This window comes from Quercus suber, unplaced genomic scaffold (genome assembly GCF_002906115.3).
Source record: "Quercus suber isolate HL8 unplaced genomic scaffold, Cork oak 2.0 scaffold_250, whole genome shotgun sequence".
In the NCBI taxonomy this organism is placed as follows: domain Eukaryota; kingdom Viridiplantae; phylum Streptophyta; class Magnoliopsida; order Fagales; family Fagaceae; genus Quercus; species Quercus suber.
In genome coordinates, this window is record NW_027069706.1 from 92,813 (window position 1) to 117,108 (window position 24,296).

Genomic DNA, 24,296 nt, shown 5'->3' on the forward strand with positions numbered 1-24,296 from the left:
TGTGTTCATGAAATAGAGTTTAGAATAAATAATCTGATGTGGGTATTTTTGAAATATTGTTATATAAAATAGAAAAATTAGGTTCTTATACTAAAATAAATATGAATTTTTACATGAGTTAATATGAATGCTCTTAGTACGCTACATTTTTAACATCAATTTAACAGAGGCTGATCAAATTGATGTCAGGGGACGGAGGGATTTTTTTTTTTTCCTTTCAAATTCGGGGTAAATTATCATTTGTCCAAATCTCAAAGAAGGAGAGTGTAATTACCCCTAATTTGTTTTCAAAAATTTCCCCCCCTAAAGTCAAATTGCTTGGATGGCACTTTTTCAAGATAAATAAGTATATTTTATTCCCAAAAAAAGAAGATATAGAATAAGACTCAAAACACACATTGGGGGTTCTTAATACTCGTGATACCCAGCTTTCACAATTTGAAAGCACCCACTTGAAATGTGACTATCACATCCAGAGGTTATTAGGAAAAACCGCTCACAAATTTAGATAGTCTAGAAAAAGATTCAACACACATATTGGGGTTCCTGATTCTCTAACACATTCTAAAACCTTGCCTTTCCCAGAACAAGAAGCTCTCAAACTCAACAAAAACGTTAAACTTTAGAGATTATCTTTCTACAAGTTTAGATTGCTTGTCTTTCACAAATTTGTCGATACTATATTTTGTTCACCTTAGTTTTACAGGCAAAAATCTCAATTTTGACTTCAACAATGCTGAAAATTGTATCTTACACAATGAGGTCTCGGTGATGTCAAACAAAACATAATTTGTCCCAATTGGATTTGGATGTTGAATTTAACGGTTTAAAGTTAAAATGACCAAAATGCCCTGTGACAATTGAACTTTGGCTAAGTTCAGAGGTCAAACAATGTTTGAATTTCCAACACACTCCAAAACAGAGCAAGAAGCTCTCAAACTCAACAAAAACGTTGAACTTTAGAAATTATCTTTCAACAGGTTTATACCGCTTGTCTTTCATATATTTGTTGATACTATATTTTGTTCACATTAGTTTTACATGCAAAAATCTCAATTTTGACTTTAACAATGCTGAAAATTGCATCTTACACAATAAGGTCTTGGAGACATTTAGAAAAAAAAAAAAAAAAAAAAAATCCCAATTGGATGTTGAATTTAATAGTTTAAAGTTAAAATGACCAAAATGCCCTTTAACGATTGAAATTTGGCTAAGTTCACAGAATGTCAAACAATGTTTGAATTTTCACCTAATAACCAAATTTCGTCATTTTCCACCAAAATCCAAATTCCCAAACAATTGTTTGGCTCTTCACACTTCTTCCGAACTTTTTTAATAGAGAGCGAGTAAAAGGGGCAGTACGAAAGACTTGTCCGCTCCGCAAAGTTGAGCTTTTCAGTTTGCTTCCCCTATGTGGTCAGCCTTCACTTATTTGCCGTACTTGGACTACTCTGAAAACATGTAGGAAAAATTTAACTTTTTATTTGAGAATCAGGAAAAATTTAACTTGAGACAATAGTTTCCGTCTTAAAAAAAAAAAACTTCAATTGTCAGTTTTTTTTTTTTTTACTTGACTTACCAAAAACGTTTATGAGAAGAAATTAATTTCTTTCACCGCGGTATCTTATTGTGTATATATATTATATAAAAGTTGAAGCACAACTAGAATTCAAATGAAATCCAAATTATTTTATAATCTTTGTCTTTTGCGTTATGTATCCAATTTAATTTTCTTAATGAAAGTTGAGATATCTACCTCACTCACCTAAATAAGATCACCTCAACATCACTATTGTTGAAATGATATAGGAGTTTTGACTTATGTTATTGTCTTATGCTTTGACATAATGACGTATGTCATCATTGCCTACATCATCTTATTGTTGAAATCTAATTTTTATAATATGCTATTACCACTACACACCATTAGTACGATGGTCACTTTACAAGTACAAGTGCTTGTGAGATGTGGGGAGTAAGAGTCGGGGTTCAAGGGTCAAGGTTCAAGTCTCTAGGAGGTAGTTTCACACACATATACACTTAAATTAGCCTAGAGTAGAATTTCTATCTTGTATCCAATATATATATATGTATATATATATATATACTATTAATTTTTTTTTCTAACCCTTGTATAGTGACCATTGCACTAAGAGTATGTGGTGATTAATATACTATTAATTAAAAGCCTATGCGTTGCATGGTTTTGGTAAACTTATAAAAGATACAGTTGATTTGAGAAGTAGTAATTAAATGAATGATTATTAAATAATTGAATAATTGAAAGCAACGTTAATAAATTAAAGTCATTTCAATACAATAATTAAAAACAATCCAAGTTTCTAAAAATTTAAAACATTGGAAATGTCCAAAGCCTTATAACTTATTTAACACATTTTAATATTTCCAACGGAGATGTTCACGGAATCACAGTTTAAATCTCTCATCATTATTATAACTATTGAACAATAAAAAGAAAAAACACTGGAAGCAAAGTTAAAACTGGAATTGAAGCCGAGGAAGAGGGAAACACTCCAATGGGTTTCACTACACAAATAAATAAATAAATAAAAATTGTTTAAAAACATTTAAAATAAATAAAAAGTTAGATAAGAACTAAAGAAATTATACGTGTATTATGTTTGCCGAATAAACAAAGAAAATGGAGTGTTAATTTGATGCAACAAGTGATATTGTCTCTACCTTTTGAAGTAAGGATCATCTCTCCGGTGTTAGGATCATCCACACTGCTTTGCTAAAAAAATGGACGATAATTGAATTGAGATATGATTTTCCACAAGTGTAATAGTATAAGACATGAAAAGTCAAAGTCAAGTACATGACTTAACTGGTGAGATAAGTTTACTTTAAACTATATAGCTAGCTGTAAAGAATTCACAATGTGAAAGGCATGATGTCTCAATCAAATAAAGAAATATCTCAATAGAAAATTTCCTACTCTTTTTTCAGACTAAGAAAAGGCTGTTCCCATTGTCCTTTTTTTTTTTTATTGGAAAAAGTTTATTGTCAATCCAGTTTAAAACTACCTTCTTCTAAGTAATTATGTGAAGATTGAAAAGATAAATTATGCGAAGTTTTAGTCACATAAATTTTTTGATGACGTGTATAACTTGTTTAAATAATTTATATAAATAATCTTATAAATCATCATGTAGTGAGTTGGAGAAGATAGTTCGAACTGGTTTAGAACCAAACTTTGTTAATAATAAATTTTTACCTTGGTTTTTACTTTTTTACAGGCAAATTAAACCATAAAAGTTGATGCTAAAATAAAATTAATTCAAATAAAACTTGCATTATATTAATTAATGGATCTAATGGTTAACATTGCAATTGACTTTCATAAAAATACGAAAATGTTATTCTATTATAAACGATAGGCTAGCTAGCGAATATTGCAATGAATTAGCATGTGATCCATGGCTCTCTCTCTTATCATTTAATTATTCTAAGTGATTATCATATGATATTTTAGTTTTTAGATAAATGTTTTTTTTTTTGTTTTTTTGTTTTTTGTTTTGTGTGTTTTGTTTTTGTGAATTCTTTTCAGATCTTCTTGAACAACAACTAAACATGGATAGTATAATTAACAAATTCATACGGTTATATTCTTATTGTGAGTTTGGATTATAAATTATATGTGTGTTAATAAGCTGATAGTTAAAGGAATTCTCGATGGAAAAAAAAGGAGATCAGACCAAAAGAAATTATATATATAAAAGATATTAAAAACGGTTCCTAATCAAAATTTTCTGTGTAAAAACAAAAGAAATTATACATAGCCGTGTATTAAAAAAAGTTGATAAGAACAAAAGAAATTGTATTAATTTCTCTCTATATGGAGATTTAAAAAAGAAGAGATAAACAAAAATCATAATCCCTGGTAATTACTAATAAAACTATTATTTAAAGCAACATTAATACACATAGTAATTGGGTAGGGTATCTACTTGGAACAACCATTAGAGGACCAAACTTATATATATATATATGTGTGTGTGTGTGTGTGTACACTATATATATGCACTTGTTAGGATAAAATGCATTTTACTTGGGTTTTCTAAATCGATTTGTAAACTTTAAAAACTTGCAATTTACACAATGATATCAATGTTGTACTTGTATCCCTTGAAAGTGCAGTTTTAGACCCTAATATTAGTTAAAACTTAATTAATTTTAGGATAAACACAATTAATGAGGAATTTACATAATTAGCTAATTAATCAACTGAACCACTAGACAATTGCAAGGGTGAACATAATTGAACACTGCAATAAAGTAAACAACAAAAGGTAAAGAGAGAGCAAACCAAAGATAACACCCGATCTTGTCTGGTGATGAGCTTCAGCTCGGCTCATGTTCAAAATAAAATTAAATAAACAAGTTAGAGCTTTTAATAGACTTCACTAGCTTTCCAGATCTTGCAACACCTCTTGGTTGCACCATTGATCCTCCATGTTAGAAAAAGCGATCAAGCTCCAATACTTCCTAAATGTCCAAACAACAATCAACACTCAATATGGTGAAGAAGGTGAATGATAGAATTTCCTCTCATGAATATGGAAATTGGGAGAAGGAAGATGTGTGGAGAAACAAAGGTGTTTGGCTCTCACAATGAAAGGCACAACTCTCAAGGTGAGTGTTTCTAATCTATAAAACTCTTTATCTTTTAAGGTTAAAACTTGTGGGAAAGAGATGCATATATAGAGGAGAAAAAAAGGCACAGTCGAAAGTTTTAAACATGAGTTGTCTAGGAGCACTCGCGAGTGGGCACACTAGTGAGTCACTCATGGCTTATCCAACTCTTACCGACTTTTAAAATTCCTTACGTGCTTCTCACATGAAAACTCGTGGGTGCTACTAGTTATGAACCACTCATGAATCAGTCCTGTGTTCCACAAATTTTGCATTTCTTTATCAATTCTAAACCCAACCCAATTACATTAAAATCCCACAAAATACATGGAAAAAATGCATGAGATTACAACAAATTTGACATTAAATAAAGCCAACAAAACATCTGTGGAAATTCACAACTTAACATCCCTTCCATTATGGTTTGTCACATTTTTGCTATATTTCAATTTGGTCTTTATCTGTTACACCATGTTTCAATTTGGTCCATAACCTTTGAACTGCAGAAACTAATTTTTTATTTTGGCCATTAGCCATGTTATCAATTCTCATTAAAGAGATAATAACAAATATTAAATTAACATAATATTAAAAAGTTAAGGACCAAATTAACACAATTGAAAAGTTAAGAACCAAATTAAACTATAGTGTAAAATATTGAGACCAAATACGTAATTTACCCTAACATAAATAACCAAAATGAAAATTTTAAAATATGAAAGGATATAAGAAATGAAAACAACTTCAGTCTAATTTTTTATTATTTTTATAGATAAATAGAGGGGAAAGGTGAAACGGCATTTGAATCACAAACGAGAGATCGGATAATTGGATAACATTCATTCCTATTGAATTCTTCAATTCCCCCTTTTTTTTATTTTTTTTTATTTAAACGCAAAATATGTAGCATTTAAAATAAATATCACTCATTCATTGGACTAAAAATAGGAGAAAATTAGAGGATTTAAATCGAAGAGATAATCATCATCGTATAAACCCTGCAATCACTCCAGATCTATCTAGAGACCTAAAAGGTCAACTAATAATCCAATAACCTCAGAATCTTGCCCCCCCGATTAGCTCAAAGTGTCATTTTCACAATTCCCTTCAACAAGTCCCATATTCACACCACACGAGACACTCCCTTGTCCTCATTATACCAAGAATAGTACGAAATACGTGGAAGGAACAAAACATAACGACCTTCCTGCATTGACTTTTAAACCAAAGCAGCCCACACACCTCTTCACCACCATCATCATTTCCTTCTCCTATCTATCTGTTATCTCTCTCTCTCTCCCTGGAATACATATTAATAAACCCATTTCAATTTTGGGTAGACTTTAAACTTTTCCTTATATATAGAATAGAGCCTTGAGATCTTTCACCTGTTAATTCAACAAACCACAGGTACATACCCATTTGTGTATTTCAGTTATAACTGCTTTCTATGTATCTGTTACCTACTTTTCTGAAATTTTAATGTTAGTCCTGGAATCTATGTTTTTATTTTTTTATTTAGTTTTTATTTTTATTATTATTATTTTTTTCTGGGTATTCACACATGGTTTTACTGTCCACAATTAATGCTTGTGGCTACATTAATTTTTTATTTTATTTTTTAATAGTGTGTGAGATTTGGACTGATCTATTCTATGTTGTATTTATGAAGTTTGGTGTAGTTGATGAAATGATGAAGTGGGTTTTGATATTAAGGATAGATTTGTCAGTCAGCTTCTCTTATTAACAGATGCAAGTCTGTCAAATACCGATTTTAAGCAAATGGGTTCTTTGTTTCTCTGAAATGGTGTACTGTCATGGTGTGTGCTCCACATCCTTTCAAAAATTTTTTTTTGGTGGTGATGTGAAATGAAATTCTTGTCCATAACCCTTTTGGTAAAACGGTTTCAAACTGCACTTTTTCAACTTACAACTTCACCCTTTTTAGGTACAACCTTTTTCAAACAATCCCATTTTCAATAATCTGAAAAATAAGCTGTACCAAATGGGCTAGTCACTTGGTGCTAGTCATTCCTGTAAGTTTCCTCTCTGATATGGAGAGAAAATATTTTGTGGGCTTTGGGAGAAAATACTTCCCCGCCTCTCTTCCTTTCAACGAGTTTTGTTCTCTACCAAACAAAGGAAAATGGTGATAACCCCACCTTTTTTTTCTTCATCTTGTACCTATTTCTCCAAATTTTTCACATGGACAAAGTTTGGCTTCAAACTAGTTTGGAGCTATCTTTTCCAACTTACATGGTGATTTATAAGATTATCCATGCGTATTATTTAAACAAGTTACACGATTCTTTAAAGGGGTCATGTGACTAAAACTACATATGGATAGTTTGTTCAATTACCACATCATGGTTGGAGCAAGATAGCCCCAAATCAGTTTGGAGCCAAACTTTTTCCTTCCCACATTAACAAGGGGGACTGCACTCCGCAAATAGGAGTTTTTGTGTTTATCAAAGCAATATCCCCATCAAAAATTAAATCCTCAACTCTCTTAGGCATCACTCAATGAATCCTAAACACAAAAAGTACAAAAGACTAGAGTTCATGGACAACTGCGCAATGCATTAACAAGTGATCTATAGTTTCCCATTATATTTGAACATATTACACCATTCTGCCAATTTTTTTTAGCTCTCTTAACAGGATTGTTACCTGTTCAAATTTTCTCCCACATTATCCACAAAAAAAATGTGACTTTTTTTGGAACCATATTACGCCAAATACTCTTCCAAGAGAAATGCACACAATTGGAACCTCTTAAAACCTCATAATATAAACAAAGGTTGAACTTACCATTATTATTCATCTCCTCTTGAGATGTTTGAATACAACATGTCAGACAGAGTCAATTGATTCCAATTTCCAATCATTGGAAGTTCTTATAAATATTATATTCTATGAACATTTCCCCTGTCATTGGGAAGCTCCAAATATGAGTGAATAGAAGCATCCTTATTTGCTGCAATTGAATAAAATTATGGATATAATATGCTTGATTCCCACATTGTATGTTATGCCAGAAGCTCACTTTATGACCATTTTGCTGTAACAGCAGAACCACTGGTACCAATTTGTTGTAATAGAAGCTCTATTACCAATTTGTTGTAGGAAAGGGCCTTTAGATAACAATCCTACATAAGATTGATTGTGTAATATGGGTTTAGAAGATCTCCAAACAAACGATAGGAACAAAGAAAACTAGAAAGAATTTATGTGGTTCGAATTTTGGCTTATGTACACAGGCAACAATGAGGATAAATTTCACTAACAAAGGGAATAGAAAATAGTGTAGTGGCACTCTCACAAAACCCAAATCTCAATACACCAAAAGTTATTCTCTCATACAAACACAGAGTTCTCTCTATGCAAATACAAAGTTTGTGGCCACACCTAAAACACAAAGAGAAGAGTTCTCTTCTTTAGGTTGCGTAGCCCCTCTGCAAAGCCCCTTTCAAAGAGGTCTCTCACATTCTAATTTTGCGGCACCCAAACTATTAGACTAGCCTCACAAATCAAACGAGAGCGATAAATATATATTTGAACAAGGGGAAACCAAAGTTAAAAAAAGAGGATTTGTTGCTGTGTATGCAAAAGACATGATGATATAGGTGTGAAACAAAAGCCAAGCCTGACAATGCATGTATTCAATGAGGCATGGAAATTCAAGCCAATTTCATGCCAGAATCAAATGCATATATCTCTAAAATGTAGAGAAGTTTTCACTTCTCTAGGATTTCTGCAGAACGTCCTTCATAAAACCCCCTTCAAAGAGGTATTTCACTCTCACATTTTTGCTGCACCACACCACATTTCACATAACAGGCTGCATCTAACATATATACTAGATCAAGAGAAAACCAAAGTAAAAGAAAAAGGAAAGGAGGATCTGTTGCCGTGCACGCAAGCGACATATATTTAATGTAGGCATGAAACAAAAGCCATGCCTAACAATGCATGCACTTAATGAATGTAGTCTACAAATCTCTCCCCATCTGCTTTAATACTTCACCTTGAGCTACAACCCTGAGTACTTTTAAATACCCTCGTTGTCCATTGTTCCCAAGCTTCCTCATACTTAGTGCCAACATCCCCTCTCCAAAGTAGTTTCCTGTCTCCCATAGCACCATAGCCATTTACCAAATTGAGCTTGATTGAAGGTACCCATTTTTCTCATCTCCAACTCCCCATTCTTAACTGGAGAACACGATGTATTCCATTCCATTCCTCGAGATGGAAATAAAACTCATCCCAGGTCCACCCACAAAAAATTCTGCAGCAATCTCTTCAATTGATTATCCACACAGGTAGGAATGGTAAATAATAATAGACAGTAAGCTGCTAAAATTGGATAACGGACTCTTTATAAGAGTCAACCTTCCGCTCTTGGATATTTTAAACTTCTACCATCCTACTAACTTTGCATATTTTCTTTAGGGTAGGATTCCAAATTCTTCTCACTTTGAATGATGATCCCAATGGCATGCAAGATAATTCATTGGCAAACATCCAACCTTACAATGCAAGATATCTGCCAAGTCATCTGTATCATCTTCTTCTCAACATGAACAATCTCACTCTTGTCTCTTTGTCAGGCTTGATACCTTTTCAAAGTATAGCAAAACATATCTAATATAAAGGAGATGTTCAACATTTGCAACAGAAAAAAAGTACAGTATTATCAGAAAAAGTAGGTGAAAAATCATCAAGCTATCACTAGATCCATCCTCAACCTGAAAGCCTAATATGAAACCCTCTTCCATAGTTTTCATTAGCATTCTACTCAACCCCTCCCTTTTTTTTTGGTATAGGTATGACACAGAATTCTTCAAGACTCCTGATGGAGAGCCATTAGCCAAAGCAAACCCATTCTACCCATGCACTGTAGTTATACAGGAATGAATCCAATGCTTCCACCTTTCACCATACCCATTCTACCAGCAAGTAGATTTGTGTTGTACTTTTTTTTACTCTCCATATATTACTTGGCCTTTTTGTCTTTTTATTAATATTTATTTGTGAAAAAGAAAAAAAAAAAAAACTGCTCTGTGTGACACATTTTACCCGCAGCCCTAATTGGCTTATTGGGATAGTCTAATATGCCATGCTAAATTGTGCTTGTATCCATCTGTTGTTGTACTCTTCAAAGTTTTCCTTCAACATAGACTACTCCTGAATTCACTTGACTATGCTATATTAATTTGGTTTGAATTTTCTGTTTCTGTTGGCTGTCAGATTGTTTAACAATTGCTGGAAAATACGAAAGTTTTGTGCACAGCAAAAGCTTTTCTGTCAGCTTTGTCTGTGCAATTTTCTGTTCTATCTAACTCTTTTGTGGTTTTTTTGGGGGGGGGGGGGTTGAAGGGAAGAAGCCAATGAGCTCTAGCTCAAACTATTCCTCCTTTCCCCATAAGAAAGGGTTAAGGGTAAATTTTGGGTTCAAAACCCATTTTGTGTGTGTAAACTTACCCAAAAAATAAAAAAATAAAAAGCCTCAAATTTGCATTAGCTGTTGATATTGAGATGAGGTGTATACAATATTCCCACAATAATTGGTTTATTGCTATGTGCATGTTCTTTTGATGTGTTTTATTTGAGAATATTGTCTCAGTGTGGTACACTATTTTCATTGTGGATGTTGTTTGTCTGATAGTTTAGCAATCATCATGCACCTGCAGTATCATCAATATGAAGTGCTCTTACTATTAGGTGCAAATCTTGTTCAGCTAATGAAAAAGCAATTGTGATAGGTTGTCTTATTTATTGATATGGACTGTTGACACTAGTATTTGTTGATTTTTCTTCTTCTTTTTTCTAGCAATATTTGATTTTATGTTATATATATTGTAATTGTGTTTTTCCTAATGAAAACAGAAGTTTGATTATTTTGTTCTTTCTTCATATCTGATAATGTAGTTGTCATTGTTAGTTATAGATTCTTGCAACATCTGGGAGTGGGAATCGGATAGTACAGAAAATTTAATTTTGCTTGGATGAAGAAATGTGGAAGAGGAGATAAAGTAAGGTAAAATGCAGGATTCTGTTGGTGATGATGGAAAATTCCAGATGCAATGAGAGGTTGTCTGGAAGAGGATCTTATACAATCCAATGTCTTCAAGTAAGAGTGCTTCGCATGGGCTTGATGATAATGGGGTTCAGAAACAAAGCACTGATTTTGTAGACAGGTACTACTTGAATTAAGTTTGTTAAAGAAGAAATGTGTCGTGCAAGTATTTATACATGTGTGGAGACAATTTTCCCTATCAATTGTGCAAAGTCTTGGTGACAATGGAGTGGGATGAGACTTTACAGAAATCCTTTTTTTTTTTTTTTTTTTTTTAAATATCATTATTATTATTATCATTATTATTTTTTTAATTTTATAATTCAAATGCATTTGGGTAGCAATAACTTTACTTTCTATCTTTTCTTGAACAAGATGTGATGCGAACTTCAATCGACACGCTTTGAGACCCAACAAAAATATTGGAATACTTGCACAAGAAAACTAAAATTTTGATTTGTGATAGAAACCCTGACACAACGTTTATAATCGAAACGCGAACCAAAGGTATAAGTGTAAGACCTTGATCGAATGATTATAATTGAATCACGAACCAAATGTATAAAGTTTGAACGCCACAAGAAAAAATCCCTGATAAGTTCACAGTTCTTGAAGAACCAAAGGAAGAGCAAAGCCTCACCTTTTTTGATTTTTATTCAATAATTATATCTATTACAATGAGTGCATGCTATTTATAAGACATGACTGGAAATAGAAAATATAAAAAACGTACTAAAATAATAAAACCCTAAATAAAAGTTGATTTGGTCTGAAATTAGCAGATCCAAAATAGGAAAAATAGCTAAAAACGTTCTAAATAATAAAAGCATAAAATTAAGGTAGATTTAGTCCAAAATTAGATGCTCCAGATTAGGAAAAATATCTATTAACTGATATGGAGCTGGAAAATCCATCAACCATTAATCCACGCCATAAATCATGCCCAATTAAGCCAAATTAGCCCTCAATAGCTTGGATTAAATTTATTATGCCTTCATCTTCCTTTGGGCCAAGTTTGGAACGTCTTCCGTTAGAATTAGCCCAAATCTCTTGAATCAGCCCATTAAGTGCATCTTTGATCTTTTTGAATCTTGCTTTAGTAATAGGCCCAACTGGAACATGCAATGGATCCTTGAATGCTTGTTGATTCTCATCAAGATGGCATTCCACTTTTATATGCTTAGTTTGCTCATGAAAGACATGATTTGAAGCAATATGGATTGCTTTCTGGTTGCCACATTACATGGTCAAAGGTAACTTAGTGTTAAGATTTAACTCCACAAAGTAGGTGCTTCATCCACATAAGCTCATATGGCGTATGAGGTATGAGCTACGGCTCTACTCAACTTCTACACTAGATCGGGACATAGCACTTTCACTTTGCTTCTTACGCTTCCGGTAATCAAGTTCCCTCATAGAAAGGTGCAATCTCCAGTAGTTGATCTTCTATCTAAGGGTGATTCTGTACAATCTGAGTTTGTAAACACCCTGTAAATGCTCATTAGCCTTTTACAAAAGTTGCTGACAGATCAAAAGACCACAAAGTTGCCGGAGATAAGCTCTATTCAGCTTGGAGCATTGATTACCCATAACAAATAGGCTAGCTCTATCTCTCAATTGCCTATCCTGTGCTCAAAAAGGTCCCCAGTTCCTCGGCAGCTCTTCAAGGTGCATTTNATTATTTTTTTAATTTTATAATTCAATAGATTCAATGGGAGAGAGGGGAATTGAATCTTGGATGTCTACACTAAAGAGAACACAAGGGGGTGCTAGTTGAGCTATAAGGTTCTTGGCAAGACTTTACAGAAGTTCATTATTAGCTACTAACTATGAAACTAGACAACCAAAATCTGTAAGATTACCAAATTACTATTGATGTTGATATTTGAATAAAGCCAATGATAAGCTTGTTGCATACTTTTGCAAAGGGAATTAGAATCATAGACTCAGTAATATAAACAAGTTTGTGAAGAATCCTAACTGGGATGCATGGAAAATTTAGCGTGTATATTTTTTATTTATTTTTGTAGTCTCTAAGCTCACTCTTCCTTGAGCTTCTTGTAGTCTGCATTATAGAGCTTTCTATCTTTACCACTTGAGGTAGGAAGCAAGTCAATATTGAAAAGTTTGTGTTTGTGTATCTTTTTTCTTGTATTCTGTAGGACTAATATTGAGAAATAACTTGATTCCAGGAATTTGAAAGGAGATGTCAATTTTAGTCATCTTCAAGACCGAGAGGCTATGGTATTGTTAACTAACATTTCCATGCAGAATATTTGAATTTGAACTTACAATAATGCTTGATATGCTTCCTTTACACTAACTAAATTCACAAGTAGGAACTTTATTCACGAGCCAGAGCGCAAGAAGAGGAGATCCAATTTCTTCGTGAACAAATTGCTCTTGCATGTTTGAAGGTATAGCATTTCCTCAAAGGCTTTTAGTTACATGCTTATGTTAATTTGTTAGTCACTGTAATTCTACATTTTTGAAATGAGAGGAAATAACATGTCTTTTGAATCAGGAAATGCGGCTATTGAATGAGAAGTATGCATTAGAGATGAAATTCTCTGACTTACGAATGGTTGTTTATTTTTTTGAGAGTACCTATATATCTCTCTCTCTCTCTCTCTCTCTCTCTCTCTCCTTTGATTGTACTTGGTGGTGTTGGAAATTGGATTGATGAATTTAATCTTATTTTTTAGGCTATTGATGAGAAGCAAAATGAAGCCATTACCTCTGCCTTAAACGAGTTGGTTAGGAGAAAAGGTGACCTTGAAGAAAATTTGAAATTGGCTCATGATTTGAAGGTAAATTTATATATTCTCAGTCAACTCATGCCTCTCAGTACCCTTGCAATAATGTTGATAGAGTTTGTTATATCTGTTGCATACAGGGAAAGTCCTTTTAGGGTATGTTAATTTACCTACACATATTCTTAGTATTTATACTAATAACATTTGTACATTATTACACATTTACTCCTATTATGTAAACACTGCTCATAAAAATCCCACCTAAAGCTGGGAATAAATGGTATATTATATAATCCTAGATTGTTACATAGTAAATCTAATCTAGTCTTCATAAGGGTTTAGTAAACATATTTGCAATTTGAGTTCTTGTAGATGCATTTGGGGTAGCAATAACTTTACTTTCTATCTTTTCTTGAACAAGATGTGATGCGAACTTCAATCGACACGCTTTGAGACCCAACAAAAATATTGGAATACTTGCACAAGAAAACTAAAATTTTGATTTGTGATAGAAACCCTGACACAACGTTTATAATCGAAACGCGAACCAAAGGTATAAGTGTAAGACCTTGATCGAATGATTATAATTGAATCACGAACCAAATGTATAAAGTTTGAACGCCACAAGAAAAAATCCCTGATAAGTTCACAGTTCTTGAAGAACCAAAGGAAGAGCAAAGCCTCACCTTTTTTGATTTTTATTCAATAATTATATCTATTACAATGATAGTTGTCTTAGATGTGACTCGGGCTATTCCTCACTCCAAGACCAGGATGTCTGGATGTGCTTTTGGAAACTTCAAAATCTGAAGAACCGCGTGAGCTATTATTATCCTGATCAGATTAGACATTTTATTTATTTATTTATTTATGTTCAGTGAGGCCACCTTTTTTGAAAGGTTTTGCAATTTGTCCTTCAAGTAAAAGTTAATATGTTAATCTTTGTATAATGTGTAAAGTTGTGCCCTTGCTAGCTACATGATATAGTCAAACAGAAAATGGGAATGTTTGGAAAACATGCATTTTCTGTCACATGCCAATGTATATATTAATGTACTCTTGATTAAGATGTCAGAGATTATCTTTCATTAATAAAGTTACTTGACATCAGTGCCCGAATATTTAGAAGACAATCTAGAAAACCTGGTTGATTGCTCTGATAGTGATATATGAATTTAAGTGCTTAATGGGTGATGCCTTGAATGCTTTGGATGAATCAAATCATTTTATATTTTCTTGCAATGCTCCTTATCTGTTGTCTTTTTTTTTTCTTTCCCCGTCTTCTATTCACATCTTGTTTATAATTTTTTTTTTGGTTAGCTGTTTTTTAATGGTATACTTATTCTCTAGGCTGCAGAGGATGAGAGATATGTCTTCATGTCTTCCATGCTTGGGTTATTGGCTGAATATGGTATTTGGCCGCGCGTTCTAAATGCCTCTGTCATATCCGATAATTTAAAGGTATCAATAGTATGGAACACAAGTATATGTAATGATAAACTGTATGGAATTGTCTTGCATATCATTTAAGTGCTACTTATCCTTTTCACTGAGCACAAACCCTATGCTATGGTTCATCAAGGAAGCAGATCTGGTGGTCCCAAACCTTAACATGCTTTGCCAAAAACCATCCAAAGGTCCCATGCAGTGCTTCTATGCACTACATTAACCACTTTAGTCATTCTGATAAGAGACTTTATGGTATTACTGGGACAAATAAAACAAGAATCTTGGCCCTACAGGTGGTGGATTTTGAGAGTTAGATGATAAGTTACTTAGAATCATATTGTAGATGGAATTTAGTTAAGCTTTATAATGATGAACAATTTTATTTTTTATTAATTTTAAATGTTCTCAAAGTCAATGTATGGTTGAAAACAGATTGAAATCCACGTCGTTGATTTTTGAGTGGTGTTAGAGTTGAACATTTTTGTTGGACAAATGTAACAACCTTAGTATTGCAAATTCTTGAGCTAAAAGTGTAGAAATGATTCTAGTATATGTATATATATTTTTTGATAAGTAACATAAAGATTTTATTAAAAAAATAACACAGCCCAGTACATAGGAAATGTACTAAAGGGGCAGTATATTTAAGGATGCAATATTTAAATCTCAGTTATTATCTGTTCCACTTACTGGTATTTTTTCTTTCGTTTTTCTTTCCCTGGTCCCTAGCTTGAAAGGTATTTTCTCTTTATATTTTTCATTTTGCTCCATTTAGGCCTCTGCTTTTAGGCCTATAGGAGCAGTTGGAGACTCTGCTATATGTTGCTAAATATCAGTCAATTAACCAATTTTCTTGAATCTCTGTAGCGGTTACATGATCAACTGCAATGGAAGATCAGAACTTCACATGTAAGCCTGCCACTTATGGTTTCATGGTTTTTTTTTTTTAGTAAGTTGTAGCTCTTGATGTAGTAATTATGCAGTGACCTGTTTTTTCCCTTTATATATAATTGTCATTCTCATTCCATCATTTTGCAGTTCTTTTTCTTTTTAATATTTAAGTTTTTGGGCAAATTTTGTTTTAAACCCCATAGTTTAGAAGTACCCACACTTTCAGAAGTTTCAAATTAAAGCCTATTCTCTTAAAGATTTCAATTAAAACCATATAACCATTTACAATGACGTTGTTAATAGAAAATATGTAAACAAAACGATGCTGTGTGGTTATTTCTTCAATACGTATATCTTAGTTCCAAATTTTTGGGGTTGGTTATGGATCTTTTACAAATTAGTCAGCTTTGACAGCATGTATTCTTTTCCTTCATTTTATTTTACCTTAAGTCATACTCTTTTGTTACTTCCTTAATTGATGACATTTTTTTACTTCTTCTACTAATGTTATTTTTGGTTTTACTTTTCCTTTTTTCCTTCCCCTTAACTTGAATCAACTCATTCTTTCTTACCAGTGTGTTGATTGCTCTCACCTGAACATAAGCAAATTGTTTTAAGCGATTCTCCCTCGTCTTTTCATTAATAGGGGTCACCCCTATTTTTAAGTGGTTTCCTTATTTTAAATCCTATCTTTCCGTGTATTTCTCCTTATCCATCTTAACATTCTCATTTCAGATATATGAATATGTTTCTTTTTAATAGCCCAAAATTTAGTACCATCCATAGAGTGTAGTTTGTCTTATAGCAGTCTTATAAAATTTTCCCTTTAACTTAATAGGTGTTCTACGATCACACAGTACCCATGATGCTTATCTCCGCTTCATTGACCTTGCTCTTATCCTATTATTCACATCGTCTTCAATCTCTCTAGCTTTATGGATTATTGATCCAAGATATCAAAAGCTCTCGTTCTTTAGTATCTCTTGATCATCAAGTCTTAATCCCCTTCATCTTCGTTTCTACTTTTACTAAACCTACATTCCATGTACATGTGTATATTATATATGGTCTCTAATTCGCTCTAGGCCACATGGTGTTGTTTTGTTTAAACTTTAAGCATTTTCCATTAACCGCATCACATGTAATGGGTTTATGGTTTGAATTGAAACGTCTTTGAAAGTGTAGGGTCTAATTCTAAACTTCTCAAAGTGGAAGGTTTAATTTGAAATGAACCCTATTATGCTGTTTAAATTATAATTTATCCCATGTATTTTTTTGTAGCAGCCTTTGTCCTTTTTTCCCCTAGTATAATATACAGAAAACTGCTTCCATGTACTTATATCTGAGATGAACTCATCTTTAATAGTCACTTGACTTTTGTTTCGCATGAGTACTTTGTTGGTGCATAGGATGTAGATTATAGTTGACAATGCATAGCAGTTATGTTTATATTTCTTCTGGGAATCCTTTATATATGGCTTATATTATCATCTCTTTAGTTACCTTCCTCTCAAAGGTATGTCTTACTCATAAAATACCTGGTTGTAAGTCATAAAACTAGATCTTGTAAGACTTGTATGTCATAATGTGAGGAAAACGCTAGTCACATCTACGCTATACTCGAAAAGGACTAGTCAAGTTACAAGTAGGGCTCCTTGCAATTGTTTATATAGCCAAAATCTATCTATTACATGCTAGGTATGAAACTCAGCACACATCTATTATAATAATCGAATGATATACCACCTGGTGAGTGGGATATATCATATTTTATTATTATTTTTTTTTATGTTATTAATTGATTAAATGTTTTGGGAGAGCAAAACAAGAGAGGACCTCTGGGTCAAGTCAAACTCTTGCCAACCAGTCAAAGGTCTAAAAATAATTACTCATTAACATATGTGTAATTTTGACCCAAAGCTAGGTCTATTGGATATGTATTAGGTCAATCTAGGTTATATTAGCGATTATCCAATTGAAACTTGACTAGTCCTTTAGAAGTGTAGTGCAAGTGTGGTTAGCACTTTTTCTTGGGCCTTTGCAAAATTGTAATACCCTGGATTTTTTGGATTTGGATTCTGAAGGTGCTGTGCTAGCATGTGCTCAGTCTCACAGGGAGTTTATACAAGGTTGATCTGGCTATGTAAGTGATTACGAGGATTCCTAATTGTAACTTGACTTCTCTTTTTGGGGTATAACCTAGATGTGATTAGCACCTTTCTTGTGTGACATTGTTTAATGTGTAACTCCAATTTGCACTTTTCTTGGATGACTTGTGTGACACTGTTTAATGTTATAACTCCAATTACTTTGCTTCTGACCTACAAAAATATCTTAAAGAAAATGTGTCTTTTGTAAAGTTCCTATGTACATGGGTTCTGCCTCTTTTGGTGCTTTTAAATTAATTTTACTCCATACAAAAAGAATTATCTACTCAATCCGTGATGGAAGAAACTTGATATAAATGATGAAATTCAGAGTCTGACTAAAATGAAGCTTCCCCATAGTTTTTTGATGTGTCTTATCTATTTATATATGTTTCTGCACAGACAGAGGCATATGTGTATATGTATGTATATTGATAGATAGACACAAATGGCATACATATATATGTATACATTGGCATGCAGTGTGCTATACACTCTGTATAGCACGTCTTTCCCTTGGAACTTGGTTTGATGATCAAAGGTCCTGCCTTGGGTGGCCTTCTTTTCTTGGGCTGCTTCTCTAGGGAAGATTTTATCCACTGAAAATCTCCAGAAGAGAGGTATTATTATATTGGATTGGTGCTGCATGTGTAAAAGGTGTGAGAGTCTGTGGACCACCTTCTTCCTCATTGCTTAAGAGTTGTGGACAATGGTGTTTTGTCTATTTGGGCTCCAATGGGTTATGCCAAAGAGGGTTATTGATTTATTTGCAGCTTGGCAGGGACCCTTTGGAAGGCATAGAAATATAGCCTTTTGGAAGGTTGTGCCACATTGTATTGTGGGGTGTGTCTATGGGGTGACGGAATGATAGAAGTTTTGAGGGATGTGAACAGTCTATCCTAGATGTTAAAGCCTTCTTCCTTTCGTACCTTGTTAGACTAGAGTGTTGCTTTTCACCCTTCTCCTTGTTTTTATCTTCTAGATATGATCGAGCATTGTAGTTTGAAAGTTTGATTGTACTTTACCCTGAGTTCACCCTGGTAGATTTAGTTTTTATTTTTTTTATTTTTTTGTTTTTTTATAAATAAATTTTTTTGTTGCTCATCAAAAAAAGAAATAAGAAAAAGAAAAAGAAAAAAAAAAGTTGGTTACACAAATATATTTGCATTTTCATAATTTCTTTGCATGCCTTCTGAATTAGTACATCAAGACTATTTCTGCCTTCTGCTTTTTGAGTTTTCTTTACCCCTAAATTTTTAACATGGAGATGCTTTCTTCTTGTTCATGAGTTCGTACTTTAACAGGTTTATAATATAACTTTTTTCTCATTGGTTGTACTTGTGATATAATTAAAGCATGTGCTTACTCTTGTCACAGGATAGAATGAGAGAATTAATATCTGTAGTGGACAATCTTGGTGGAAATAGCTCTCATGATAATGACAGCCCAGATTTTGACAATTTGAGAGATCGACTTCATCATACACCCATGGTACTATGGGCATGTAATCTACTTGTGTACCTCTCATTATATTTTATTATTCATTTTATTAACTTGTGCTTATCATACCTATCCAAAAAAAAAAAAACTTGTGCTTATCATGTTATCATTGGTGTCTTTTTTGTTAATATTCTTCCTTTAATTTTTGGGGCTCCCAATGCAGGGTCCACAACCAACTGGGGATATGCCGAGATATATGCAGCACAATGATCCTGCAAATATATCATCCAATATTAGGTTGGCTGTTGGCATGATTTAATCTGTTTGGTTCTAGTTGTAAAAAATGTCTTGATCCTCTTTTCCTGTGACTACTATGCAGTTCTGTTTGAAAATTTATTTGTAGTCTCCTTCTGAATAGTTATGCTGCATTATTTCTTTCCTATATGTCTTGTAATTAGAAAAGATTTTTTTTGAACATTATGAAAATGATTTATAGTCTCCTTCTGAATAGTTATACTGTGTTATTTCTTTGCTATATGTCTTGTAATTAGAAAAGATTGTTTCCGAACATTATGAACTTGTTCTGTCTATGAGAATAAATCCTTAGTAAGTGGAATTTTCAGCGCTGGTTTGCTCTAGACTTTTATTGACTACCATCTTTGTAAAAGGTACAACTGAATGTTTTTTAGTGTTTATGTTATTATGTATCACCTTGGTCCATTTGTTATTGCATAACATGACTAACATCACAAATATTGCCAAACCCATAAAATGTGGAGTTTCAGGACCATTTCAAATGCCAATGGTTGCCTCTTTTCCTCTATATCTTTCTTGATTGATTCCCTGATATTCAGCAGACTACCTGCAAAATTGTTCCCTGAAAATGAACTTGTTATCTGAGTCAGAGTCACCTTAACTGAAGAATTTGTTGCTAAATCCATTTTGAATTCTGAAGGAATGGACGTACTATGAAATAAGTTATACTAATAATATCTATTATTGTAACTAAGAAATTACTTCTTTTTGACATAGTAAATAGTTACTCATATAGACTCTGTGACATGTTTCTTCTTACTATAAATCATATTCTTGTAGGAAGATGGCTGACCCTATAACCCGCGGCTCAATTTATAATGGCAATGTGAGGGGCAAAGCAGAAACAGAACCAGTGCTTGATCCTGCAGACAATGGCTCTGTTTCTGAAGGTAATTAGTGTTTTTATCCAAGAAAGAATGAGATAACTGTTATTAGAATCTAATTTGAATTTTTCAATCTAGAGGGCCCTGGCATAGAGAACTTTCAGATTATTGGTGATGCAATACCAGGATGCAGGCTTCTTGGATGCGGATATCCTGTACGTGGGACTTCTCTGTGTATGTTTCAGGTAAAATTCCTCAAAAAATCCTTTTCGGTCACAATTTCTACTAATTTTTCAGCATTAATACAATATTTGTTTGCAATCAGTGGGTTCGTCATCTTCAGGATGGCACCAGGCAGTACATCGAAGGTAAGCATATATATGAACCTTGAGTTTTGCAGTAGTGTTTTTGTAAATTAGATGCTTTTTTGTGTGGCATAGTTATATTTTAGAAGCTTATCGTATATTTTATTGATTTATTTAGTGTTTTCTGATTCAGGAGCCACAAATCCAGAATATATTGTTACAGCTGATGATGTTGATAAACTGATTGCTGTTGAGTGCATACCAATGGATGACATAGGCCATCAGGTTTTCTGTGTAATTTATACATTCATAGATCGTATGTACGTTTTATGTGTTGAATGGTTTATGTCCTGCTGAAAATCCTTGCATGGTGTTAAGTCCTGATTGCTATCTCTCTCTCATAAGTAATAGGATTCTCCACTTCCCTGTGAGTGCTATATAATGTAGCTAGTTTTAACTCATAAAATTTACAAAATTTTGAGGATCCAAAGTTTTGCCGAAAGTAGTCATTCTTATAGTGCTGCCTTCTTTGATTGCACATTTGGCATGATGCTCCCTGGTAGAGAAAAACTAGCGTGTATTTCTTTATTTTTGGCAGTGTCATTAGATCCCTTGTAAGTTATGTTCTGGTTTGTAACAAATGAAATTATATATTTAAAATTCGCGAAGTTAATGTCCTTCTTATAACTTGCTGTGGCTAAAAGCATCTGTCATTACTAATGAGAGCTTTTATATAAGTTGTGTGCAACAATTTTGTCTTCCTGATTTTTTTTGCTAAATTATTTACTGTCATCAGGGGGAACTTGTGAAGCGTTTTGCTAATGATCAGAACAAAATAAAATGTGGTAAGTGTCCTGTAATGAATTGTCCTTTAACTAAGAGTTTTTGATAATTAATATGACTCACCAATTTTCGCATATTCATGTGTAATAGATCTCTTCATAATATTTGTCAAGCATTGGGCAAGTTTCTAATTAGGAATGAGATTATAGTCTTGTTACCACATGCTGAAAGTTTGGAAATTGAAGTTTATTCTTTTCTTGTTATGTTATTGACATGATTTAAATTTACAATCTCTTTCTCTTATGAGTTTGATCAAGAATAAAAATATTCTTCTAGTTTTACTTAATCCTTTTTGTAGTGTTGAGAGGCTGGGAAGCACGGGTGTGCCGATTTGGCCGGCACACCTGAGTTGGTTTTGCATGGACGTGCTGTGCAGCCGTGGACACACTATGTGGCCGTGAACGCGGCTGCACGCATGTCTGTGGAGGGAAATTTTTTTTTTTCCCGATTCCTATACAGTCCAATTCAGTCTGATTTGGCCAAAACAGGACCCAAATCGGTCTGATATGGGCTGAAATTCTTGTTAAAAAAAAAAAAAAAAACTTAAAAATTAGATCAAAACACACCGTTTTGTCGGCAGACTTTAAAGGAAAAACCCTAAAATCATCTCAATTCTCTTTATTATCTATTATTACTCTTAAATTGGTATATGTTTACCATTATATGAAAAAAAAAATGCTTAGCAATATATAGAAAATAAAAATAAAAATATATTTAATAATTAATTAATAAACGTATCCCACCGCACCCTTGTCTTGTGTTTTCAAAAATTGCTATGTCGCCGCACTGCACCCGAACCTGAATCTGCACCGTGCTTCCTAGGTTAGAGGTCATTTTAATGGTCAAAATGTCATGGTTGTGCATCAAACAAGTTCCTTGAACTTCCATGATGGAGACAGACTGCACTAGTGTTCAAAATGGCAATTGTGTTTTGTATATCCTTACATTTGGGAAAGTTTGCCACTCAGTATTTTATCTTTTTTGATAAGAAAAAGATAAAATACTGAGTGGCAAAATTAACTTTCACAACAACATTAACTAAGATAAAATACTGACTGCCACTCAGTATTTTATCTTAGTTAATGTTGTTGTGAAAGTTAATAAATTACTATATATTATCTGCCGTTTTATTGAATTACTGAGTCAAAAGTTTGGTTGAATATATGATGCTCCTGCATAGTATCAAAGCTTCTTATAATTTGATTTAATAACTGTTGTTTTGTACTTAATAACTGTGGTTTATTACCAATGTTTTAATGCATTTAATATAGAGAGAAGCTGAGAAAGTTGCATCAAGTAACTGGAAGGCTTAAGTTTTTCTAGCCTTCGTTGGACAAAAAGTGTGCTAGTCACTAAACTCAACTCAAGTCAATATAGATCCAACTAATTGGGTTAGAATTAATGAAGAAGAATATGATATATAGGAGCTGTTATAGGGTACAGTTTTATAAAAGTTATTCCATATTAATTCTCAGCTATATGCAGTGTGCATGAATGATTTTTAGATGTTTATATTTCTTCTTTATATGCATTACCCCCACCCCGTTCCCCCAGTGTTATATTTTTTGCATTTCTCTGATGAGCTACTTTTTAGACCATGAAATGCAAAAGGAGATTGATGAAAATATTGCTCGAGGACAAGCCATGTTTCGTGTTCTATTTCTGGTAGGTCTGCTTCTGATTTAATAGTTCTGTGTCATTGAAGTTTTCCTTTCAGTTATGATACCTTTAGAGGATGTATGAGTTAGCATTGTGAAGTTTGAAAAAAGGGAAATAAATTTAGCTTAATGGCCTTTTTTCGGTTTTGTTTTGTTTTTTGTTTTTTTGTTTTTTTCTGTAATAATAAAAAATTATTAATAAAGATAAGCTCTAAATAAATTGCTTCCAAAAGATTACAGCCGAATATCTAAATAATCCATAAACTAAACTCAACTAAAGAATTACAAGAGACCCCCCTATCATCGTACAGCATTTAAGTAAAAAACACAAAAAAGCATCCATAAGTTGAATTATGGATTTCTCCATGTCTTCAAAAGTATGACAGTTCTGCTCCTTCCAAATTACCCAAGTAATACAATGGGCTGACAGGAAGTCAATACATCCTTTTCCAGCAAGATAAGACACGTATCACCCTATTTGGCATCACATGTTGCACCCAAAAGCAGAAAACTTAAAGGACCACAAATCATTAGCAATTGATGAAGCAAAAGATAATCCATAGATTCTTCATTGTCCTTACACATACATCTGCAGTTTACCAGAGCCATGTATCTCTTGATAAGATTGTTCTTGATAAGATTATTGATTGTCAAAAATCTTATTCAACGTAGCTGTCCACACAAAGAAAGCTACTATCTTGGGCACTCTACTGTTCTGAACACATTTCCAAGGGAAATTACTTCTATTAGCATCTCTCAAAATGCATAATACTCACGAACGCTGAACTTGGCCATTGCTATTGAGGCTCCACTTCATACAATCAGCTCCTTTAGAAAAAGGCAGATAAGAATATAATGAATCCAAGAGGGAATTCATCCAAGAGGGAATTCATCCAACTCAACTCCCAATCATGAAAATTGCAAGTATTTCTT

At 33.2% G+C, this 24,296-nt stretch overlaps 1 protein-coding gene and 1 long non-coding RNA gene across 6 annotated transcripts; one reads left to right on the forward strand and one right to left on the reverse strand.

The window, feature by feature from the left end:
• Positions 1-1,171: 1,171 nt before the first annotated feature.
• On the reverse strand, positions 1,172-4,704 carry LOC136070668 (uncharacterized). Its single transcript, XR_010631897.1, has 3 exons — positions 4,331-4,704; positions 2,704-2,755; positions 1,172-1,451 (listed from the first exon to the last, which is right to left on the reverse strand). It is a non-coding gene; the product is annotated as an uncharacterized LOC136070668 (long non-coding RNA).
• A 1,061-nt stretch (positions 4,705-5,765) lies between these two features.
• LOC111997618 (uncharacterized) lies at positions 5,766-23,406 on the forward strand. Of its 5 annotated transcripts, XM_065780904.1 has the most exons (17): positions 5,766-6,066; positions 10,601-10,856; positions 12,442-12,587; positions 12,928-12,979; positions 13,075-13,152; positions 13,260-13,319; positions 13,441-13,545; positions 14,842-14,952; positions 15,808-15,849; positions 19,356-19,478; positions 19,642-19,715; positions 20,514-20,623; positions 20,696-20,802; positions 20,883-20,925; positions 21,056-21,147; positions 21,659-21,707; positions 23,300-23,406. In XM_065780904.1, exons 3-17 carry the CDS (start codon positions 12,565-12,567, stop codon positions 23,389-23,391), a joined length of 1,161 nt encoding a protein of 386 aa, XP_065636976.1. In that variant the 5' UTR covers positions 5,766-6,066; positions 10,601-10,856; positions 12,442-12,564; the 3' UTR covers positions 23,392-23,406. The 5 variants fall into 5 exon arrangements, with proteins under 5 accessions (XP_065636976.1, XP_065636974.1, XP_065636972.1 ...); XM_065780902.1 differs by lacking the exon at positions 12,442-12,587 and having other exon boundaries at positions 5,770-6,066; positions 10,588-10,856; XM_065780900.1 differs by lacking the exon at positions 12,442-12,587 and having other exon boundaries at positions 5,770-6,066.
• The last annotated feature ends 890 nt before the right edge of the window (positions 23,407-24,296 follow it).

What these genes read in the sequence shown, in the direction of transcription:
- LOC111997618 (XM_065780902.1), top strand. Translation starts at nt 10,780, where the DNA reads ATGTCTTCAAGTAAGAGTGCTTCGCATGGGCTTGATGATAATGGGGTT. An exon ending in TCATATCCGATAATTTAAAG is followed by an intron (nt 14,953 to 15,807) that starts GTATCAATAGTA and finishes GAATCTCTGTAG; the next exon opens with CGGTTACATGATCAACTGCA. An exon ending in AATATATCATCCAATATTAG is followed by an intron (nt 19,716 to 20,513) that starts GTTGGCTGTTGG and finishes ATATTCTTGTAG; the next exon opens with GAAGATGGCTGACCCTATAA.